This window comes from Carassius auratus, chromosome 30, assembly GCF_003368295.1.
Source record: "Carassius auratus strain Wakin chromosome 30, ASM336829v1, whole genome shotgun sequence".
Taxonomy (NCBI): Eukaryota; Metazoa; Chordata; class Actinopteri; order Cypriniformes; family Cyprinidae; genus Carassius; species Carassius auratus.
In genome coordinates this window covers 10,386,128-10,408,556 of record NC_039272.1, presented here as the reverse complement: position 1 = coordinate 10,408,556, position 22,429 = coordinate 10,386,128, and the positions used below count along the sequence as shown (strand labels likewise).

The window sequence follows — 22,429 nt, the reverse complement described above, 5'->3', positions numbered from 1 at the left end:
ATGATTCAATGTTTCTATTGGCCGAATAAGATTAAATTGTAATAAAAGACTAAATTGTACACTACTACTTCTCAAGGCAGTTTTATTGATATATCAGTGACACCATGAATCAACCTTTAACAGATATAAACATTTACAATATTTATTTTCTGAGAAATTGGAGGAAAAATATTCATGAAACATCTTGTATACACAGCACCGGTATACACAGACTTTCTGAAATAGCTTATTTTAGTCTAGAATGAACACATCAACTCCTCCTAAATTATATATTTCTTCCTTTAAGAAATGTACCAACTTGCATATCACAGGACAAAAAGTTAGCAAAACTGAATGGAAATAATAGTAATATAGATATTTCCACAAATGAGTTAGTGGGAGTGCTACTTGGGTATTGAGAGATTTATTCCTCTGGCGCTCTTCAGCTAGGAGATCCCAAATGTTTTCCAAATAAACAGCAGTTCTGAGGCACTCACAAGGAATAGAAGTTAAAAAGCCTTTATTTAAACTCGGCTATCCATTAAAAACATGCCAACAGGTTTCGGCCTCCGAGACCTTCTTCAGGGCAAATGCAAATTGGTGTTTATTTGGACAATATAGATATTTGTTGAAGATTAATGAAGATTGTTGATATATGATATATGTTTGTATTGTGTTAATGTCTGTTTGTATTGAGGGTGTCAGGTTTAAAGTAAAAATAATGTATTTATTAAAAAAAATCAGTCTTTTTTTTCTCTTTATCAAATTTATATTAAACAAAAGTATTGCATTGCTCTACAGTGGCATAAGTTTGAAGTCATCACAGAACATATACTAACAGAGTTTCAGACTTCGCTCAAAGAAAAATCAGAAATACAAGTCAGTTTTGAAACCGTACTGAATCATAAGATTTGGTACATTACTTATTGATCCATTTGGAACAGTGCTTTACTTGGAACTCTACTTTAATAAATCCAATAACGACAGAAACAACAAAGTCCAATAACAACGGTAACAGAAAAGGTAAACAATACACAGAATCACATTTTGTCCTTCATCCCCTGCATACTCAACAGCACAATCTGTGTTTTGGATTTAACTAACTCTACTAAAGCGCTTAACTCCCCAAAACCTACACCTCCCCAGAAATCCGGCTTTCAGAACTTTGTATTGTTTAGTATAACATTCTCTAAGGTTCTTTATGGCAGCAGTTCTCCTTTAGTGTATGCAGTTTGGATATACTGACTGAACCAATGATATATGCTTTCACTGTACAGTAATTTAATGACATCTTATTTGGAATTAAGTTAAGAAACATGAAGTAAACCTTTATTTCAGTGCATAAAATCAGTGCATAACTTCAGGACAGGAACGGTGCCCAAGACAATCTTAGCTAATAAATCTTCACATTCTTTGTTTCCACGGTGATGGTTTGGAAAGTGTTTACAAGCATGTAGCGTGAGAAAAGTATGTAGAGCCGGCGGAACCACAGCAGCTGAGAGCGATGACAGAGCATGGCTTTCTGAGGAAGGAAGAGGAGAGAACAAATGAACAGACTGTAACACAAGAGCAATGACATGCAGTTTTTGAGTAGCTAACTCTGAGGACTTTTATCTTTTTTCAATATGACTTATACATTACTTATATTAATACAACTTAATGAAATTAAGTGGATGACCTGACTCAAGATGACAAACTGAACATGCTATCTTCTGACTGGTAGAGCCAGTTCAGGCTTCGGCAGGTCAGACAGGAACCTTTCAGAAGGTTAGTTAATGTTCACAGTAATGGTTCAAAGTACCAATGTGTTGATCAGCAATACAGTCACTGTTTTTTGAGAAGGAGCTTTTCAGTTATGCACGCAAGTTATGAATGCTCTATATTCATAATTTTGGGATGTATTTGGGTATTCACCTGAGAACAGCTGAATTATTGTAATGTTTGGAAGTCATAACTGATCATAACTGATTCAGGGTGTCTTGATTTAGTTCAGGGGTCATTAAGTATAATCAGACCTTAAGCTCTTTGTTTAAACATGAATGATGACGCACCTTGGCACGTTTATACTCTTTCCAACCAATGATGCAGCAGAAATCAGAGGGGAGGAGCCAGCTGACCGGCAGCTCTAGGACTGACACGTACTTTCTGAGTAAGCTGATGGAGTGAAGAGACAAGATCTGACAACCTGTGGGGAAAGACAGACAGATAGAAAAAAAAATTAAATTACAACTTAATGCAGGGTTTCCACATCTTTCATCAATGAATTGGACAATTTTATGGCTTTTGCAGCCATTTCTTATTATAATGATTTATATATTATGATTTAATTATTTCATAAAGACTGTTTTCACGATAAGCAGTGCTGTGACTATGAGGTTGTGCATACTACCAAGGAGCTTTATGAAATAAAATTGGAAAAATATACAGTAATACAATGATTAAGAAAAAAATACTAATAGGTTGACCTGCATCTCATATGTTTGTTTCTTCTTTTTAAATTAAATTTTGTAGGGACTCTTTAAACAATTTTATTTTATTTTTTTAAAGAAATTCATACTTTTATTCAGTAAGTATTTGTTAAACTGACCAAAAGTGACAGTGAAGACATTTATAATGTTACAAAAGATTCCTCTTTAAATAAATGCTGTCTGAGCTTTCTATTAATCAAAGAATATTGCAGTTTTTTTAATTGTCATTCAATGATGGGTGTTTGCCAAAAGGAATGGGAGAGATTTCACGTGTAAACCATTATTATTATGAAATGAAGTTTTTGATTTAAGCTGGGATTTTGAACAGGTTTTCAAAGCCTGAACCAGAGAAGTTCCCATTTCCTCGTCATCTTTTTCCCCTATGGAAGGTTTGTTTTTATTGTTTACTGCATAGTTTACCTTGCTATTACTTTTTAAATGATTGATGGTGCCAAGTTGAATATTCTCAGCCTCAATGCAAGGGGCCTGAATAACCCAGTGAAACGAGTTGCTGTTTTGGACTTTTTGCAGAAACAAATAATTAATATAGCCTTCCTACAAGAGACTTATCTGTTAAAAAAGGGATTCAAATCGCATGGTTAATCGCTTTTTCCAGGTAGTTGCTTGCTCGTCAGCTTTAAACAAATCGAAAGGTGTGGCAATCCTATGTCTAAGTTGTTGGATACTTGGGCAGATCGCAAAGGCAGAATAACAGTTGTGTTCATATAGAAAGTTCTCTTTGACTTCAAACTAGCAATAGGTGCTTATTTCAATGCTGTTGTTGACTATTCAGTTGATAGATCGGGACAAAAATATGCTTCTGAGGCTTTATGTTCCTGGATTAATGATGGTGGGGTGGTGGATCTGACTTAATACTGACAGTTAATGATAGGGTCATCAGAAAGTATATCTGGCTGATTAAAGAAACACTAGGGCGTATATGGTGTTTATGTTATGGTGTAGAGTATATGTTATGTAAAATAGCATCTATCTACCAGATGGAAAACACCGGATCAACAGGACTAACCTGTCCTTATTATGGCTGGACTGACTCTGAGAAAGAAATTCAGCTGGGAATTTAATGTGTCAAATACGATTTTTAAATGTGGCATGTCAAATTAGGAATGAGTCAGAAAGAACAGTGTTCAATAAATATTTAGACCACTGAGCATAAGAGACTTCTTTGTGTGAGAGCATATCGACCCCTAGTGGTCTGAGTCATGAACTGACCGTTTCATTCGCATCTGCTTCTGCTCCTGCTCTAATCTATCAGATGTTTTAGCTTCATCATTCTTTGCTTTTAGACACAATGGAGACACAGAAGAACTGTGACCTCAGACATTTCCTTGCTCGGAAGTAAGAGAGGGTTGGTCTAGTTCAGAGGTCTGTTCTGGGAAAATGGTCAGGAAGTATACCGGAAGTGTTTTCTAGAGTGCACTTAATCAAGTGACCAGTGGGTGGAGTACTTTGCCCAGAAAACAATACCAGCAAGATTCGAAGGAGACGGTCTATTCTTACTTACTCTACCAATAATTAATCATTAAAACAATAGTTAAAACGAGACTCACCTTCAGGTAGTCGTCCAGCAGAAGCTAGATGCCTGTTCCCAAAGACATGAAGGAGAATCACCCAAATATGATAAAAGTAACACACCAAACTCATAAGTGCATATACTCTAAAAACAAATTCTTTATGAGAAAATAAATTAACCTGATAAACAGACCATACAAAATGTAAATACTTCAGAAAATGATTTATATATATATATATATATATATATATATATATATATATATATATATGTGTGTGTGTGTTGTGTCTTGCAGCACTGACAAGCATTTGTAAGCATTTTGTGGATTTAGATTTACTATATATATATATATATATATATATATATATATAAAAGCTGTCTGATGGGGTTAAGGTCAGGGCACTGTCTTGGCCAGTCAAATTCTTCCACACCAAACTCATCCATCCATGTGTTTATGGACCTGGGTCACATTCATGGTGGAACAGACAGGGGCCTTCCCACAAAGCGAAGCATTGTCCAAAATGTCTTGGAATGCTAAAGCATTAAGATTTCTGAATACCGAAACTGAAGAGTCTCTCTTGCTCCCATTATTCTGTGTGTGTGTGTGTGTGTGTGTTTGTTTTAAGGACACACACACTTCCTGAGGTCTGGGTTTTTCTCAGATTAGAGTGAGCTCTAAATCCATATGCAGTTCCTGGAACTGTCTGTCATGGCCTGGCTCTCCCAGTCTCACCACCTGTGTTGGCCCAGAGCTCAGCCCGAGATGACCCAGTCCCAGCGCCAACTTCACCACTGCTTCCTCTCGCTCTCCTTCTCACACAGACAAATAAATTCATCTACAACAGCCCAGAAGAGACAGATGTCCGAAAAGATTGGCTCTGTTTCTTAAAACCAAACATTGCTCAACAACTGAACGTTGTTTGTTCTGGCTGCTTTACTGCAAAGCTTCATGCAAGTCATTGCCTCACACCAGCAGAAAGCTTTATCTCCTGTTGTCTAGATGCCTTTATCACCCGTATTAATGATTTAAGCTTTGATACCCTAGCGCAGAAGAAAGGATTGAGATTCATACAGCATGAAGGTATGGGGCAGAGTCCGGCTTCACACTGAATTGTTGCAAACACTTAAACAACAAATTGTCTGATCCGAGACCAAAGGTTTGGATTCCCTCTCCTGCTGAAGTGATTCAGTGTTTTGCTGCTCTGCTGGAATGTGTGTAATGTGAGCAATTATTTGTAGAAATGGAATTATACCTAGAAACAGCTGAGTGCATATGTTCGCACACCCCTTTTGTCAACTATAGTTGTATAAACCCCTCACAATTTCTACAAAAATAAGAGATCCAAATTAATCGTATGTCATTTTTTATTTAGAATGTGCATTTGCATTCAACTTCACTGCTCTACATGATGCCAAATATAAGTGTGTATTAAGGAGCCTGGACATTTTTATGTTTATGGTTTATGTTTAACATGAACTATCTTCACACCATCCTACTGTGAGACCAGTATCTATGTCTATGCTGGTCCTGGCTGGTTTATGTTGGGTATATCTGGTTTGGTAATAGCTTAACTTGTGGGCTAATACAGTCTTGCCGTTTATCAGCCAAATCTCGATGGTAAAGCTGTTTGACAAAAACATTGTGCTGATGAGGCTAAAATAACTAGCTGAGATGCTATTCTGTTCAGCAGGGTATGCGGGCAATATCAGCTCTTTGCCATTTCATTTGGATCCTAATATACTTGGTTTAACTCACCTCTAATAAAAAGAACCTAGGTCATGTTAAATAAGCAATATTAGGTTGTTTCCTTTTTGAAACTCTAACAATATGTACACATCATACAGCTGATGTAATGTCAGAAAGTCTGTTCTTGCTAAAGCTTTTTTAACTAGCTTTATTTTTAGAATGTTACAACTTTTTTTTTTTTTGTAACATGCAAGTCCTTCTCACATCCTGTTGTTGTGGAGTTAATTCTTGCATTATGACATCAGCATAAGGTTACCTGAGGGTCACGTAGATGGCAATATGATTTGCATGTCCACTCACACCGCTGCCATCAAATGTCAGTACCTGCGGAAACACGACATAAAACAGAGAAAGATAAATCAAATAATTTGTTTATATTTGTTAATGAACAAAGTATCATGATCTAACAATGAACAATACTTTAACCCACACTACAGTTTGGGTGAGTAAGAGTTTATTGCTTTATTTTTTCGAAAGAAATTAATACTTTTGTTCAGTAAGGATGCATACCAAAAAAAAAAAAAGTGACAGTAAATGCATTTGTAACTTTACAAAAGATTTCTATTTCAAATAAATGTGGTTCTTTTAAATATTTGTCATTTTCATCAAAACAAATAAGGTTTCAACAAAAATATTATGTAGCACAACTTTTTTAAAACTGATAATATTAATAGATGCTTCTTGAGCATTAAATCTGTATATTAAAATTATTTCTGAAAAATTATGTGACAATGAAGACTGGAGTAATGGCTACTGCAAATTCAGCTTTGTGAACATAGGAATTGGTTACGTTTTAAATATATTTAAATAGAAATCAGATGTTTTGACTGGAAATTATTTCACAATATTATTCTAATAAGAATCAATGTATAATTTATACAGTGACCTGTATATGGTGTTTTTATATTTATATTTGATCATTCAATTAAAAATAAAGCACTGTTTGTTTTAATGGTATATTACAGTATATGCGTTTGTTTATAAAACTTTACTTTTTTTAATAACAAAGATAAAATAATGGAAATATTTTAATATTCGCTCACTTTGGCCTAAATGTCTGCCATTCTTTATTTATATGAAATTTTTGTTATATATATTGAAAAAATAAAAATAAAAAAACCTTTTGCCATATCACCCACCCCGACTTGAAAGCTTTTTTCCCATCTGCATTCTTTCTTCCCACTGAAGAACGTGGGTGAAAAGGTGAACACAAGATGAAAAAACAAGCAAAAGAAAAGAACTTGAAAATAAGATGACACACAAGCCAAAGAAAAACAGTAATTTGAAGATTCAGCAGTGGACTTGGTGGGAGTTGTTGCCAGAACTGTGTGGAAACACTTCTATCTGTGTATCGTCTGCTGTGTCACCAGACGAGGGATTCTGTCTTTGGGAATGGGTGCTTTCCAAGCGGCTGCTGCACATAGCTTGAGAGTGCCAAGGGTGGAGGAAAATATGGTTGACAAAATAATAGATTGTGGCAGGTAAGTAGATTGTTGCCAAACACAACAAGGCGAGTGAGTCAGCTTTCAGAAGAGACTATTGGCTTGAACAAGAGGGAGGAAAAATCCAAATGCTGTGAACAGCAGAGAGACCGAATATAAATATGTTTACATACATGGTAATAATCGAGCTACAGTGAAATTAAACCACCAATCTGTAATAATTAAAAGATAAAATCTGTCTTTCGGATGATGGCCAATCCTAGTTTTAATAACGTGTACATGCTGGACGAAACCAAGCTACAATTCCGTTATCTGTGTCTGTTAGTTTGATTTCATGTAAACAAAAATCGGACTGGTACGGTTTCATTCAGATGAAGGCGTTCACATAACACTTTAAAGTGATAAATCACTGCTTCAGTCCAATCAAGTGCATGCAAGCACACTTACTGACATTTGCAGTAGAAGAATGAGGTAAACGTGTGTGCACATACATATACATTTTAATGTAAGCATAAGGAGTCAAAGACTTAGTTTGAATCAGAATCAAAATCTGGTGCAAACAGCAGTAATGCACATCTGTTTAATTCAGAGGAGGCTATTTGTGTAATAGAGCCCTACCTACAATCTTCTGCTCGTTGTGAGAGAGTGGTAAAGCGCACAAGATGGCCACCACTCTTTTCCCACACATCTGAAAACCATAGTCAAATTGGAGTGTAATGTTATAGCACAACATCAGTATTTCCATCCCCACAGCCTCTCCGGCTTAAATCAAACATGAAATTAAGGGTGCAGCAGAACCGTGTGCAGATCCACTGGATTCAGCCTGTATTAGCGAGGTGCGGTTTAAAGGCAGACTGGTGTGTTGGTGTAGCTGGAAGTCTGGCAGGAAGGATATCAGTTGGTGTTTGCATTAACACTTATGGATCATAGTCGATGGAGGTAAACCAAGTCATGCTGCAAGAACAGTGTCTTGTTTACAGGCTTGTTTATGCTAGTCTTGGCGTTCTTTGGGAATTTCATGGCATGCAGGCTGAGAACGAGGGAGAGGGAAGGAGAAAGAAAACTCTTAACAGTACACATGAGAAAGAGAGAGGAGGTGCAAGAGGGAAAATATTTGTTCATGTATTTTTTGGGGATCTTTTCTGGAAGTCCTTAGTGCTGGCTGATAGATATCTGTGCATTAGCTTGCCAGCAGTGACCCTGGGGAACCGCATGTGTCTGCTTCAGCCGAGTTCAGCGGTATTATGGGATATTACAGCATGTGTAATTAGGGCTAAATTCAGGGGGCCAATGAAAAGTCGGCCTGAGTGTATTAATCTTACTGATACAGTCTCACTCAAAGCAACCTCATGAGAAAGACTATCAGATAGGAAAGTAAGCACAGTGAAAAGCTGGAGTCTATGGAAATCTCTGCAGCAAACGCTCAGATCAGTGGTTCTCAACCTCTTTGACTCATTGTCCAACATATTTTTCAAGCCCCCCACCATAGAGGCTAAGATATTTCAACTATAGTTATGACAAGGCTAATTTTTTAAATATTTTTTTATAAACAGAAACAATAGATTTTAAGGCTAAGAATTTTTGTTTCAGTTTTTTATGCTTAACTAAAAACCTTATTATAAAATAGATAGTTCCGGTCCTTGATTCTGATTGGTTGAGCCACATTCGAAACTGTTGTAAATGACACTACAAACATACACCTTTGTTTACTTGTGTGTTGATCTGCAACCACTTTGTTGGAACCACAACGGTTTCTGAGGAACATTGTTTGGTGAAAGAATACTGTTTTTATTTCTATTTATACACTTTATTTGCTCTGTTTTATTCTGTGAAACCTATAGCCCTGGGAAGCCGTGGTTTACAGTGAATTTATAACAGCTAAGCAGTTTCTAGCAATGCCCCTCAGCTGTTATAAATTCACTGAAAACCACGGCTTCTTGGGGCTTATTGCTTTAACACTATTTAGAAAGGTCTAAAAATGTTCATTGATTATATATTCATCTTTCGCCGCGTGCTAAAGTCCATCTGCAACCATGTTTTCTGTCTAAGTACTGATTCTTTCTCAATTCATTATTAATAATAACCAAAACAAACATTTTAGAAATCCTTTGGGAACGTTCTACAAAAAAAGCACACACTTGTTTCCTGTTTCTTCAGAATCTTTTAGTGCACTCTGCTTTTTCACAGATCCAAGGCCTCTCAGTGCTCTCAACTTCACCACTGTCATGTTAAATTGTACACATACTCATCAGTCTTCTGGGTAAGGTTGTTATCAACATTCTAGAACTTTCCTACCACGCTTATGCTGTAGTTTCGGATGTGTTTGAGGATCAGAGAGGAGATCAGTGCAGTGCTCCACTGGACCGTGGGGTCATCTGGAAGCTCTCTGCATGAACAAAAGGAGAGGAGGGGAAAACACAAAAGCATTATATGGAGATTTCACACACTTTTATTACACAGAAAAAGAAAAACTGAGACATGTAGGCAACTTGTGTGCACTTTACATTTCTGTTTCTGCTGTAAAGTAAAAAGTAAAAAAGTTATTGTGCAATGAAGTGAAAAATACAGTTTCATGTGCAATTGCGAGATATAAAATGACACTGCAAAAAAATAAATAAAGCCACTTTGGGAGAAAGTCACAATTACTATCTTTTTACTGAGAAACAGGCTCTCTCTATCAATGCACATCAATTTTTCCATCTGTGTGGAAACAGACTTTTGTCTTCACAAGCACAATTAATGAGTAGCATTATATATAATACTAAAGACAAATGATCAGGTGTGTGTATATACAGCTCTGTCCATGTCCTACGTCTAAGTTTGATTTGGACTGAGCAAAAAGCATTTATGGCCAACACACACACAGCTGCAACAAAACAGCAAGGTCCTGGAAGGGCAGGTTTTGGCCTGAGGGCTGCACTGGTGAGCGAGAGTCTCTCTGTCTGATTTACTGCCACAGTCTCACTACCGCTCAGCTGGAAAGCATCCCACAGTCCTCTCTCAAATCTGGGATCAAAGGTCACCTGGGCTTTTCCCTCTCATTCATCTGTAACTACAGCTCAGGGAAAACAAGAGCCATGCATCAATCTCTTTCTTTTTTCCTCTTTTTCACACACACGACTTTCACTTGAACACCCCACATAGCTGCTGTGTAATGTATTGGGGTCAGAAGAAGCGCCGCCCACTGTAGACAATCAGTTAAGAGCATGTTTTTTTTTTGTTCTCTAGCTAATTTTACTCCTAGACACCTTTATAAAAGATCAAATATTAGAAGAGCAGAAAGATAAAGAGAACATCTGAAGGTCAAGAACAAGAGACACAAGCTCCAAAACATAGTAGGCTGCCTACATAGACAGTATTTTTAGTCATTGTAGGTGCATTTGAGAAGTGAAGGCGAAGTCAAAGCATTTTTGCCAAATTCTAAGGAAGAATATATAGTTCTAAGACTGCATCTACAGTATTTGATTAGAAATACAGTAATATTATTACAGTATTAATGTTATTGTTTCATGTCAGTAGCTTAACATCATGTTTTTGAAACAGAGTCAGAGAAACCAAGAGAAGAAGCTATAAAGGTTAAACATGGATTCTGACTGGCTGAAGGGCAAACAAAACCACTAGAGGACTCTATCTACATGGATTCAGTGGTCAGATATTGGACATGGCAGGGTACAGTGGACTGTGATTGGCTGAGAGAGTGGAGCTGGCATTGCATACCATTGGCACTGAATGTGTTAAAGACAGCCAGCAGCAAAATCCCAGCTCAAGGTCACAGGGTAAGACGAGAAGAGGGGGAGTGAAAGTCAGAGTGAGGCAGAGACAGATAAAAAGATAGAGAATTGAATTGAGGCCACCTCCCTCTCTCCTCTCCTATACTCACAATGGGGCTTGACAGTTGTTTCTGTTCTTTTGTGATGGATCTGCACACAAATCAAATGCTGGTCAGGGTCATGGGGTCGCCTCTGGAGGAGTGAGGTGGGGTGCGTGTGAGGTGATGTGATGGCTATAGAAAAGGCTTTGACTGGGAAATAACGGGTGCAGTAGCAGTTAGGATATGAGGAGATGAGAGTATGGACATGTACAAAGAGACTGAGTAGATATTAAGTAAAAGAGATATGAATGCCAGGACGACTTTCTATGTGCTTATCTTACACAATTTATAGAAAAGGTTGATTTTATACAAATAATGTCATGAATTGATGTCTTATGATATATTTTGCAGCACACCTGAAGCAAAAGTACAATTCTAAGCTTGTAGGTCAGCAGTTCTAAATCCATACAACATTACATTCTCTACTTTGTGGGATGCAAAAGGTGAATTTCTGAAGAATATCTTAGCTGCTCTTTTCCCACATAATTAAAAAGGGAATGAGAACTGGTTACCTCAAGCTCCAAATTACAGAAAAGCCCAAAGCATCACAAAGTATCAAGTCTTCATTTGTGTGAATAGACCAGTCTTAACTAACTGCTAATGTTTCCCTCAGCAGAAGCTCTCAATGGACTGCATAGGTCGCATTCAACAAAAAAATGATGACGTTCTGATCAGTGATGTCAAACTGCTTTGGCTCTCACATGTCTATCACAGTGGTCTGGTTTTTAAATAAAGATATCATATAACCTCAAAAGACATGTAATGTAGCACATGAGTGATATTGGCAATTTTTACAGTACTTTTATAATGGGTTTTTTTGGCATTTTTGAGCTTGACAACCTGGACCCTTTCACTTTTTTATTGTGGAACTGCCAGGATACTGTTCAAGACTTCACATTCAATGTCCAAAGGAAAAAAGACAGTCATGCAGCATCAATACAACATGATGATAAGTTGATGATGACAAACTTGTGGGTGAATTTAGGCAAACAGATAGTCCTGTCCCAAACACCACTGATTAAGCCATTGTTATGGCCAGCCCAGTTGGACCATTTTTTGCAGCTAGTAAAACAAAAATCACACATTAGACTTGCTAATGAAAGAAAGAGAGAAGAACAATAAAAGAAAGAAAGAAAGAAAGAAAGAAAGAAAGAAAGAAAGAAAGAAAGAAAGAAAGAAAGAAAGAAAAAGAGACACATGCTCTATCTGACCTTTTTCAGGATGGATCAAGGCAGAGTGTTGGCCCCGCTATAGCAACAGTGTCAAATGCCCCATAGTAACCTCTCCTTTCCCTCCCTCCCTCCTCTCTCTTGCTCGCTCACTGCATGTGGATGTGTAATTGCTTGCAGGCATCTGAATGCAGCAGATGAACTTTAGCCTACTGAGGAGGTGGTGTGTGTGTGTGTGTGTGTGTGTGTGTGTAGAGAGGGTGGGGTGGGGGGATGGGGGGTCTGGCAGCATTTGTTTTGTCTGGTCACATGGGGCCCTGGCTGCCTTTCCGTTACAGGCCCCAGTGCATGCTGGGAAACGCTGAACTGCTGAACGTCAGTTAACCCTTCTGGCACAAACAAGTTCTGACTGAAATGAGCCCAGGTTCGCAGTCATATTTGCACAGATTTATGGAGTTTAAGAAGCACTTTTATCAGTCGGTAGCTCTTTAGTGCAGAAAGCTGGAAAGCTCAAGCTATATTCTCCATTCATTTAGATTTTCAGGGGCAGCCAAACAGCTTATTTCAGCCAAATTTAGAACACTAAAATGGAATAACAATCTCAAATACTTGGCACAAAACAGCCCTGTGGCTTCCAAGATATAATACAGAGAACATTGCTTTATGATGAAAAGAAGAAGGGAGAGAAAATCAAGACAAATGGTAGCGAACACATCAGTAGCATGTTTCTGCCTTGGAAGAGACATAGAAACCCCAAATGTTCCCAAAGTTTTCCATGACAAGCTCTTGGCAGGCAGTGCATTTGCAGTGCTGTTTGGTAATTGTGTTAACAGAGCTCATCTCTCTGAGGGTCTTGACCTGCCATCAGCCCCGACACCCACCCGACCCGACTTTCTGTCCTCTTCCTGCAGCCTATAAATCACACGGTTTCATTTCCTTGCAGAATCAATTTATACTTAAACATGGTGGGCAATGAATGCTATTCTTTTCTTCTCGTCACTACAGTTCAAAGTAGTTATGCACTTTCATTTTATTCAAATATTAATATATGTTGGTTGTTTTATAGCTATTTTATGGAAGTCCATTTCCACAGCATAAAATAAATCATGCTTTGGTAAATAATAAGTACAACAACAAAGTCATAATTAAGCCACTGATACTCAAAACTGTTCCAATTATATGAGATAAAAAATGAAATTATGAAATAAAAAGTAATAGTTATGACACAGTCATACTATGACAAAGTAATAATATGAGACAAACAGTCAAAATTAGTTAAAAAAAAATCATAATTACATAAAGAACACAGGACACAGAAACTTGCTGCCCCAACATCAACTTTTTCGATAAAATAGTTTGTGACCTGAAAGCGAAGACATTTCTCATTAGCAAGGTTGTGGTAATGTCACTTTTTTGAATCAGTTAAACTTACAGCTAAACTATTATTTGCTGAACACTGTTGAGAGTCACTTCTTGGCTGCATTACCACCTCAGGTGTGCATTATTATTCAGTGATTCAATGGCCTGTTATCAGTTTTTTTTTCATAACTTTCACTTATTATCTCAGGTTTTTATTTTATTTTTATTTTTTTACTTTTTATCTTAATAATAATTCTGACTTAAAGGGATAGTTTACTCAAAAATGAAAATTATGTCATTAATTGCTCAAAATTCAACTCATGTTGTACCAAACATGTAAGACCTTCATTCATCTTCAGCAACACAAATCTCTCAGACCCTCCATAGACAGCAAGGGTCCTACCATGTTCAAGGTCAAAGAACTTGTGACAAAATAGTCCATGTGACATCAGTGGTTCAACCGTAATTTTACGAAGCTACAAGAATACTTCTTGTGCGAAAAAAAAATATTTTTTGAGATTGGTAAAAACTAGTACCATGACGTATGCTTGTACTTTGATCTTAACATAAAGAATGTTGAATAAAGTCATTATTTTAGTTTTTTGTGCAACAAAAATGATTATTGTAGCTTTGTAATAAAATGATAAATTTTATATTTTGTACTATCTCTTTAATATCGGTTGCACTTTATTTTACAGTACGTGTACTAGCATGTACTTATAGTGTACTTACAGTGTATTTATCTAAGAAAGTTCTGGTAACACAATGTAACTACATGGGGTAGGGTTAGGTTTAGGGGTAGGTTCAGGGTTAGTACCTAGTTATTACATAGTTATTGTAATTACTATAATAAGTACATAGCTTGTACATGAGGAACAGGACTGTAAAATAAAGTGCTACTTAATATCTATTCATTGTAACTTTTAGTCGTATACTTTTTGTAAGAATTATGGTTATTTTATTAACATATTACCATAAGCATGTTTTTTCTTCTATTTATTGGAAATTGACTGCTATACTACCATATTAATAATAGTAATTTTCTTTAGTAGTACAATTCTTTAAAGTAACATTTATTTATTGAATTATTACATTTGATTTGAAATCAAATTAGAAACAAATATTTGCTGTCAAACACAGTCCAACCTCAAGACAGCATCTGTAAAAATGCAAGAGCTCTTTGTTGAGAAACCATACTTATGTCCACCAAGTTAAAGGAAAACATGCAGGATAATCTTACAAAAACTAAACTAACACCCACGGAAAGCTCTCAACACATGATAGAGACAGAGAGAGAGAGAGAGATCTGTCAGAGGAAGTAAAAGGAGGACAGGCACCCAACCTGATGTCACCCTGCCAGGCAGGTGGACTGTGTGGTCTGTGCTCAGAGAAACGGAGAGTACATCTGTCTGCCTCACTGAATAATACAGAAAAAGAGAGAAAAAGAGTGTGGGGGTCGACTAAGTACAAGTTCAGTGAAGCGTGTTCAGATGTGCTCTTATCACAAAAGCACTCCCATGATGCATTGCCTCAGTCAGAGTGTAGGCGGTCAGTGCAGCTGTGCACTGGAGAGACCAAAGGAGCTCAGAGCCCACAAGGACACACTCTGAGAGGGCACAAGTTAAGTTACAACCAAACTTTACAATCAGAGTGTAAAATGAAATGGATATCACGCACACTCACATATGCTGTGCATGCCATTACAATTCACTGAATCAGAAACACAACTTTAAATTGCCAGCAAACAAGTCTATGCAGATATAATTAGAGATGATAACCACAAGTTCATGAGGTCTACACAGTCTCACATTTCAGACCTTTGAGAGTTGGCATAAAGTCTGATTCACTTTGCAGTTGATTCTGGCTAAAACACAGGAAACAGGAAGAGGCTGTCTGATCAACACGTACAATGTCAAGCCTGTGCGTTTTCTTCACCATAAGGGTAGGTATGCACCGAAAAGAAAATTCTAGCTGATAATGATAAGCTGATACGAAAATCAATTGTATTTTGTCTAAAAGAAAAATCAGCAGATTAGTTAATGTCAAATTAATGTTATGTAATTAATTATGGATAACTGTTCATTATGAGATGAAAGAAACTGTTCCTGTTATCACTAGATAACTAGAAAACAAAACAAATCTAATAATAGGCTAAAATAGTTATAAACAAATAAATATGCCAAAAAATATCTAGTATTGACCAAACCTGTATTAAAAACACAATATTGTTTTCATATGTAATTTATTCCTGTGTATTTTCAGTTTCCATTAATCCAGTCTTGAGTATCCTGATCCTTTAGAAATATATATTATGACTTTATTTATAACATTTATTATTATTAAGCACTGCTTAATTTTTTGTAGACAAGTTTGATGAATAAAATGTCCAAAAGAACAGTAATTGTTTTAAATGGAAGAATTATTTTAAATGGAATGTCTCTTTGTTACTTTGTAAATCCAGCGACTAGACCAAGCACCTTGCAAAAACAACTTTGTTTCCTGGTGGACTGATGAACTAAGAGCTTCAACCAGTTTTTTCCAGTTCTGCATACAATGTATGTGAGTGAGTGAGTGAGTGAGTGAGCAGTCTGTGGTCATGCTGTCTGAGACTGAGACTAAAGTCCACAAGTCTTTGTCACTCTAACTACGTGCACTTATGTAACCTTCATCTACTCGCTAGAGTGTTTATGTGTGTGTGTTCAGAACTCTCTGTACAACAGCGTCCAGTGCTGCTAACAGCAGGGAATGAATAGGATCACTGCATGCACACCAATCCTGATCACTACACAGCAACCTTTCCTGAACCAGCTCAGAGCCCAGATGACCCTGCCTGGACTCAGATGCTCAAACACACACACAAACAAAAGCTTAAACGTGCACATGAAAGCTAGAGATTACCACAGTCTGCTGAGGTCATGCCATGCAAACACAAGACCCAGAAGCTCATCTTTCAAATTTATGCATTATCAGTTCCCTGCAGTTGTCAGTTAACTATGCTTTGGTTGGAATCTCCAGCCAATTCTGTAACATACTGTAGATAAAATAGAAAAACAGATTAGGATGACCCCGAACAGAGTATTTAAGAGTGAAGCGATCTGTGCTGTACTTATTGTCATTCATGATCTGGGTTTTGGGTAAGATTAAACCTTGCGTATTTGTGTACGTGCTTGTGAATGACTAGAGGAAAGGATCAGAAAGATTACAGTGTCAGCTCCTGGTTAACGAAGAATGAGATATGGTGGGAAAGGTGAGCCATGAAAAGATAGAGTGAGTCAGAAAGGATCAATGTTTATTCTCTGTGTATATTAGGTTAAAAAAATAAAGCTGGGGCAAGCAATAGAGAAAGAGAGAGAGAGAGAGAGAGAGAGAGAGAGAGAGAGAGAGAGAGAGATACAGGCGGATTGGGAGTCTTGCCAGCTGATTATGAAAGTTCCAGGTGGGTGTCATGATACTTATGACCTAGTCAACACACACACACACAAACTCTCCCAGGCTTCTCAGAACACACCCTGCTTCCACGTACCGCCACTAGAGCAGTCTAAAACAAGACGACTGGTCATTGACCCTGCAGTTACACAAAGGGTTCGTATACACACACACACACACAGGGTTTTGCATGTAACTTCATATGTTAGCGCTGATGACCCAAATAGATGTAAATTTGACATCCATGTCCAAAGCAGTCAAAACAAGGGCGTATCTCAGTGTCCGATCATACAGCAAGCCAGGAAATATTGTCTCTTTAAATTTGAGAATGCTTAGATGTCAGTCCAAGTAAAAGTATAATCTCTGAAACAATCAGTCACACACATACTCAGGGGACTGCTAGTCAATCCATTATGCTTTAGTTTTTCCATGCTTCCAAGAACTAACAATCTCTAAATGTGGAAAGGTTTCGGCCAGTCGATGGTGTTTGGGACCACTTGGGCTCTGCAGCCTTTAAGCACGATAAGACGAACGGCATGAAGGAAGCTTAGAGCGCACTTTACTGAAGGAACAGATTCATGCAGGGAAGCGCTGGAGGCAGGGTGAGTCACAGCACTTGGAAAACAGCCTGGAAAACACATTACCATGACTCTGCAAATTCTTTTGGGAGAACTTGAATTTGTGACACATGCATTATATTTTCGCTTGCCGTTCCCTGGGTGGACAGGAAAACTCTGGCTTATGTCATTTAACAAAAACCCATTGAAGCAAAGTTTATGAAAAAAAATCCCCCATGTAAAATGCCTTCATATGCTATTTCATCAAGAAGCTTGCAATAATTTCCAGAGGATCTGGACCAGCTAAAGACTATGAGTATAAACTGTCTGGAGTTTATTATCATCCTGTCCTACTTTTAAAAATCTTTTACAATAACCATAAAACCTATTTCTAAATGAACATTTTGACTGGGATGGACTTTTACTAGAGTGTAGGTAGAAGGAAAAAAATGTATTTTTTTTAGATGCAAGATATTAAGTGTTGTTTTCAGTTGTTTTCAGGGAACTCAAACAAATCTAAGATATTAAAAAACAAAGCTTCCAGAGTATAGTATTCCCCCAGAGGAAGCTGCTGTGGATGTAATAATCTCATTCTGTTGTATTTCTAATAACTGTTGATCGCAACAAATTATGTTATATTGTAATACAAATAAACATATATATATATATAGCCTCTGTGGAATATATTAAAACATAAAACATATATAACAACATATAAAACTATATATATATATATATATATATATATATATATATATATATATATATATATATATATATATCAGTGCTGTCAAACGATTAATCGCTATTAATCGCATCCAAAATATAAAAAAAGTGTTTACATGATATATGTGTGTGTACTGTGAATATTTATTATATATCTGTAAATACATACACATACATGTATAGATTTAAGTATGCTTATATATTGAATATTTTTTAATATAATATAAAATGTTTTCGTATTGATGCACACTACTCATAAATATATTATGTAAACAAAAACTTTTAGTTTAGATGCGATTTATCATTTGACAACACTATATATATGTAAATAGTGTAAAGGTGGATCATATCAAGATTGTTTTGTCCTGTTGGAGCCAATAGAAATTGTGCATAGAGTCCGTTCCATTAAGTTAATTTTTCTGAACCCACTGGCAATTTTTTCCCACATTTTCAGCATAAACCACACTAAACTTTGTTAGATCAAAGAACACTGTTTTCAAGTAAAACATCTAAACATTTAAGAAAATTACTTTTTCAGTCCAGCTGCAAGCTAAAATCCAAATCCATGTGGTATCTGAAAAGCTGAAGGATTACTTCCTTACACTTTTTTTCCAAATGTGGATTTAGGGACTTTGGGAATAAAAAGGGATTGAGTTTATTCAGCACAAAAAAAAATGAAATGAATGAAACTGCAGTAGAAGTATGCTGTGAAGAGACAACGGTTTTTAATCAGGTCTAAAATGATCTCTCCTTCACACACAGCTGGTTTGCATAAATGCAATGACAGCACATTGCCTGGCAGAACTTCAGGTGATATTACAACATCTGAGTCACATAAAAACATCCAATGGTGGCGAATGCCAGTTACCAAAAATACAGACATATAAACGTGTGGTGGTGGTGAAGTAGCTCATAGCAGGGCTTCGAACAAGCCATCGCCAGGCCCTGTATGTCAAGACATCTACAGAAAGAACTACAGATTTTAGCAGAACTAGAACATCTGCCATACGTTCAACGCATTGTGTGTTTCCTAAATATTAGGATGCAAAATGTACTCACAGCTCCTTTTAACTCACTCTTGTCTGTAGATTTTCCCCTAAAACCACCACAGAAAAGTCTGCCGTTTTCTTCTGAGCCCATTCACATTGTGGCTTTCAGCAAGGCACTTAAAACTATAGGTTGTCCTTGGAATAAATAACCTGTAGGTTGCTTTGGACAAAAGCATTTGCCTTACTAACCTCATGATGTAAGGAACACATCACCATGATACTTTCAATGGGAATGCACGCAAAACTCATCTATCCAGGTCCCTTGTTGCAAATGACAGCACTGATAATACTGTTGTTGTTTTTTTGTTGTCAAGATCACTTTTATCCTGTGTATGTGTATGTCTGAACCATGGATGGGACAACTGGCATTCAGGACTTGCACACATTCAGAGTTTGGGGTCCTTGAGAATTGTTTTGTTTTTCAAAGAAGACTCTTATGTTCACCAACGCTTTGTTTATGTACAGTAAAAATAGTAATATTGTGAAATGTTATGACAACTGTTTTCTATTTTAATAAATTTAGCCATCAGTCCAGTCAGCGTCTCGTTAGCCTTCAGAAATCATTCCATTATGCTGATTTAATGCTCATTTATTACTATAATCAATGTTGAAAAAAAAGTTGTGCTCCTTAATATTTTTGTGGAAACTATGATTAAAATTTTTTCCAGCATCCTTTGAAGAATAAAATTCAAAAGAACAGCATTTATATGAAATAGAAATCCAATAAAAAACTTGAAGAATCTTTCTGGCCCCAAACTTTATATTACACATAAATTACATATTACTGCTATGTGTTTCTTTAAGACTACTGCTGCCAATCTGTAGCTCAGCCAGACTGTGGCACAGTTAAGCAATGATGGAATATGTGGGTAGCAGGAAAACTTTTTCAGGCGGCCTGTATTTTGGAAATCTGTAATATAGCTGACAGTTATTATACTGAATGAGAAAAACAGCTGATGATTCAGGAAAACACTGAAAATTCAACCGTGACTAAGATGTGAAGGAGCTCATAACATCTTCGAACTAATATTGTAGAATCACATCGACCATTTTGGACAATCCAAACTCTTTTTTTCAGGCCGTATCAGCATCGAGTTCTCAGGCGGGTGGAGGACTACCCTCTTTAGTCTCCCAGCCTGGTCTTTTATTTCCTCTAGTGACAGAGAGCGAGCATCCATACATCAGCTTGAGCTGTCTGTGCCTCTGTTGTGACAAGAATGGAGGTGTTTCATTTGTAGATCTGCCACTGTTTGCTCACAGGGCAGCCAGGGGAGAAGAGGAGGGGCCAGACCCAGCGTGGTACACACTTAATGGGTGTCCTCACTGCAGCTAAAGCCTTGGGGGGAAGGCCACACTGGAGCTGAATGTTTCTTTTTGGAGGACTAATGAAACACCCCCACTAAGAATAGAGTAGGGCTTATTGTCAGTGTTAGTAGCTGATTTTTTGTTTTTATTATCTTAATGGAAATATTCATTTCATTTATTAGAAGCAATTGTATTGTGGGGAAAAAGAAATGTGAATCTGTCACATAATGGCATTGCATCATCATACTTATGAATATTTATACACACAAGTTGCAGCTTAATATTTTGTAGAAACCATTATGCATTTGTGTCAGGAATCTTTGATCTATTTCAGAAGAACAGCATTTATTTGAAATATAAATATTTTATCACTTTAAAAAAAAATCATGCATCCTTATAGAATAAATATATTTATTTTACTTTTAGAAAAAAAAACTAAAATCTAAATATAAAACTTTTTTATTGTAACAATGTTTCACAATATATCTATTTTACTGTATTTTTGATCAGATAAATGCAACCTTGTTGAACATAAGATAATTAATGAAAATCTTAATTATCTGGATTTCCAATTTAAAAGTTCTTCAGATGATTTCTGAGGAAGATGGTAAAATATTCTATATTTTAAAAAAAACTCATCCTCATGTTGTTTCTTTCATATTCATTTCTTTCTTCTGTGGTACAAAAAAATAGCTTAGACATAATATTAGGGACAGTTAATATTAACCCCCCCAGTTTTGATCAACACATGGGTGAGTAAATGATGACATGATTATACATTTTAACGTGAAACCTGTGTGTGCTGCTCTTACTTGTCATCTATGATGGTGACATGTTCAGTTGGGATTCCTAGAACTGCACAGCTGTCCAGCAGTTCCCTTTTGCGCTGTAGTCCTTCACTGTTGTAATTACCTGAGCATTGCATTAAGATTTTAAGCATCTCTCTTTATTTTATAAGCATCCCAAATAGTTGAACAGTGCAAAATATTTATTTATTTAATCCGTTCAGAACATAAAGTACAGTATTTGTACAAATTGCATTATTAAACAACATATAATTGCAAGATCAAAGTAAAAAAATATATATATCTTTTTATATAAATAACCAATCATTTTCATTACAACTGAAAAAAGATTCAGGTTATGGTTTTATTTAGGGACTAGTGAACCTACCTGTCGACAAACATAACAGATAAACAGCTGCTTGTGATTCAACAAGTTTTAAGATTGTAGGTGCAAAGAACATGCATTCATCATCTGGATGTGCAGTGACGAACAGAGCTCGAGTCTCGCTGGCGGTCACGCGCAGCGCGTCTTCCTCCGAGTTCCGTGAGAGCGCGTTGGACCTCTCTTGAGTTGGACAAAAACTCGCGTTTCCGACGGTGTATAAAGGGGTGGATATTTTATTCCGTAAGTCTGGCCATAACTGACTGTATCTGTAATACACAAACTTAATGGAAATAGTGTAAGCCACAAAGACAAATATGATGGTAATGAAAACAAACATCTCGACCGCGCCATGAAAGAGTCCGTGTGAAACATCGTTTCCTGACCAATGGTTCCTGCAGACAGAGCGAATTGTTTACAAGGGGGGAAAAATATTGTAGAAGACTTTGTATTAATTCTGTTTCCAAAATACATTCCGCATATAATGTTGATGTCCCAAAAAAGGCACAATTGCATGACATAATTTATTAAATTATCTTTAACGAACATCATGGTCGGAATAATTTCAAAGGCGGAAGCGTATGTAAAACAATTATTAATAAGGGAATTGATTATTTTCTAAAAGATTATTAT

At 36.6% G+C, this 22,429-nt stretch overlaps 2 protein-coding genes across 2 annotated transcripts in view; one reads left to right on the top strand and one right to left on the bottom strand.

The window, feature by feature from the left end:
* LOC113049164 (nuclear receptor corepressor 1-like) overlaps positions 1 to 22,429 on the top strand; it is a 98,779-nt gene that overhangs the window by 106 nt on the left and 76,244 nt on the right. The window lies entirely within an intron of this gene.
* On the bottom strand, positions 66 to 22,373 carry LOC113049165 (N-acetylglucosaminyl-phosphatidylinositol de-N-acetylase-like). The gene is made up of 7 exons (XM_026211274.1): positions 21,803 to 22,373; positions 21,442 to 21,541; positions 9,463 to 9,553; positions 5,982 to 6,049; positions 4,016 to 4,047; positions 2,031 to 2,164; positions 66 to 1,501 (listed from the first exon to the last, which is right to left on the bottom strand). The coding sequence occupies exons 1-7, from the start codon at positions 22,134 to 22,136 to the stop codon at positions 1,373 to 1,375; spliced, it is 888 nt and encodes a 295-aa protein (XP_026067059.1). The 5' UTR covers positions 22,137 to 22,373; the 3' UTR covers positions 66 to 1,372.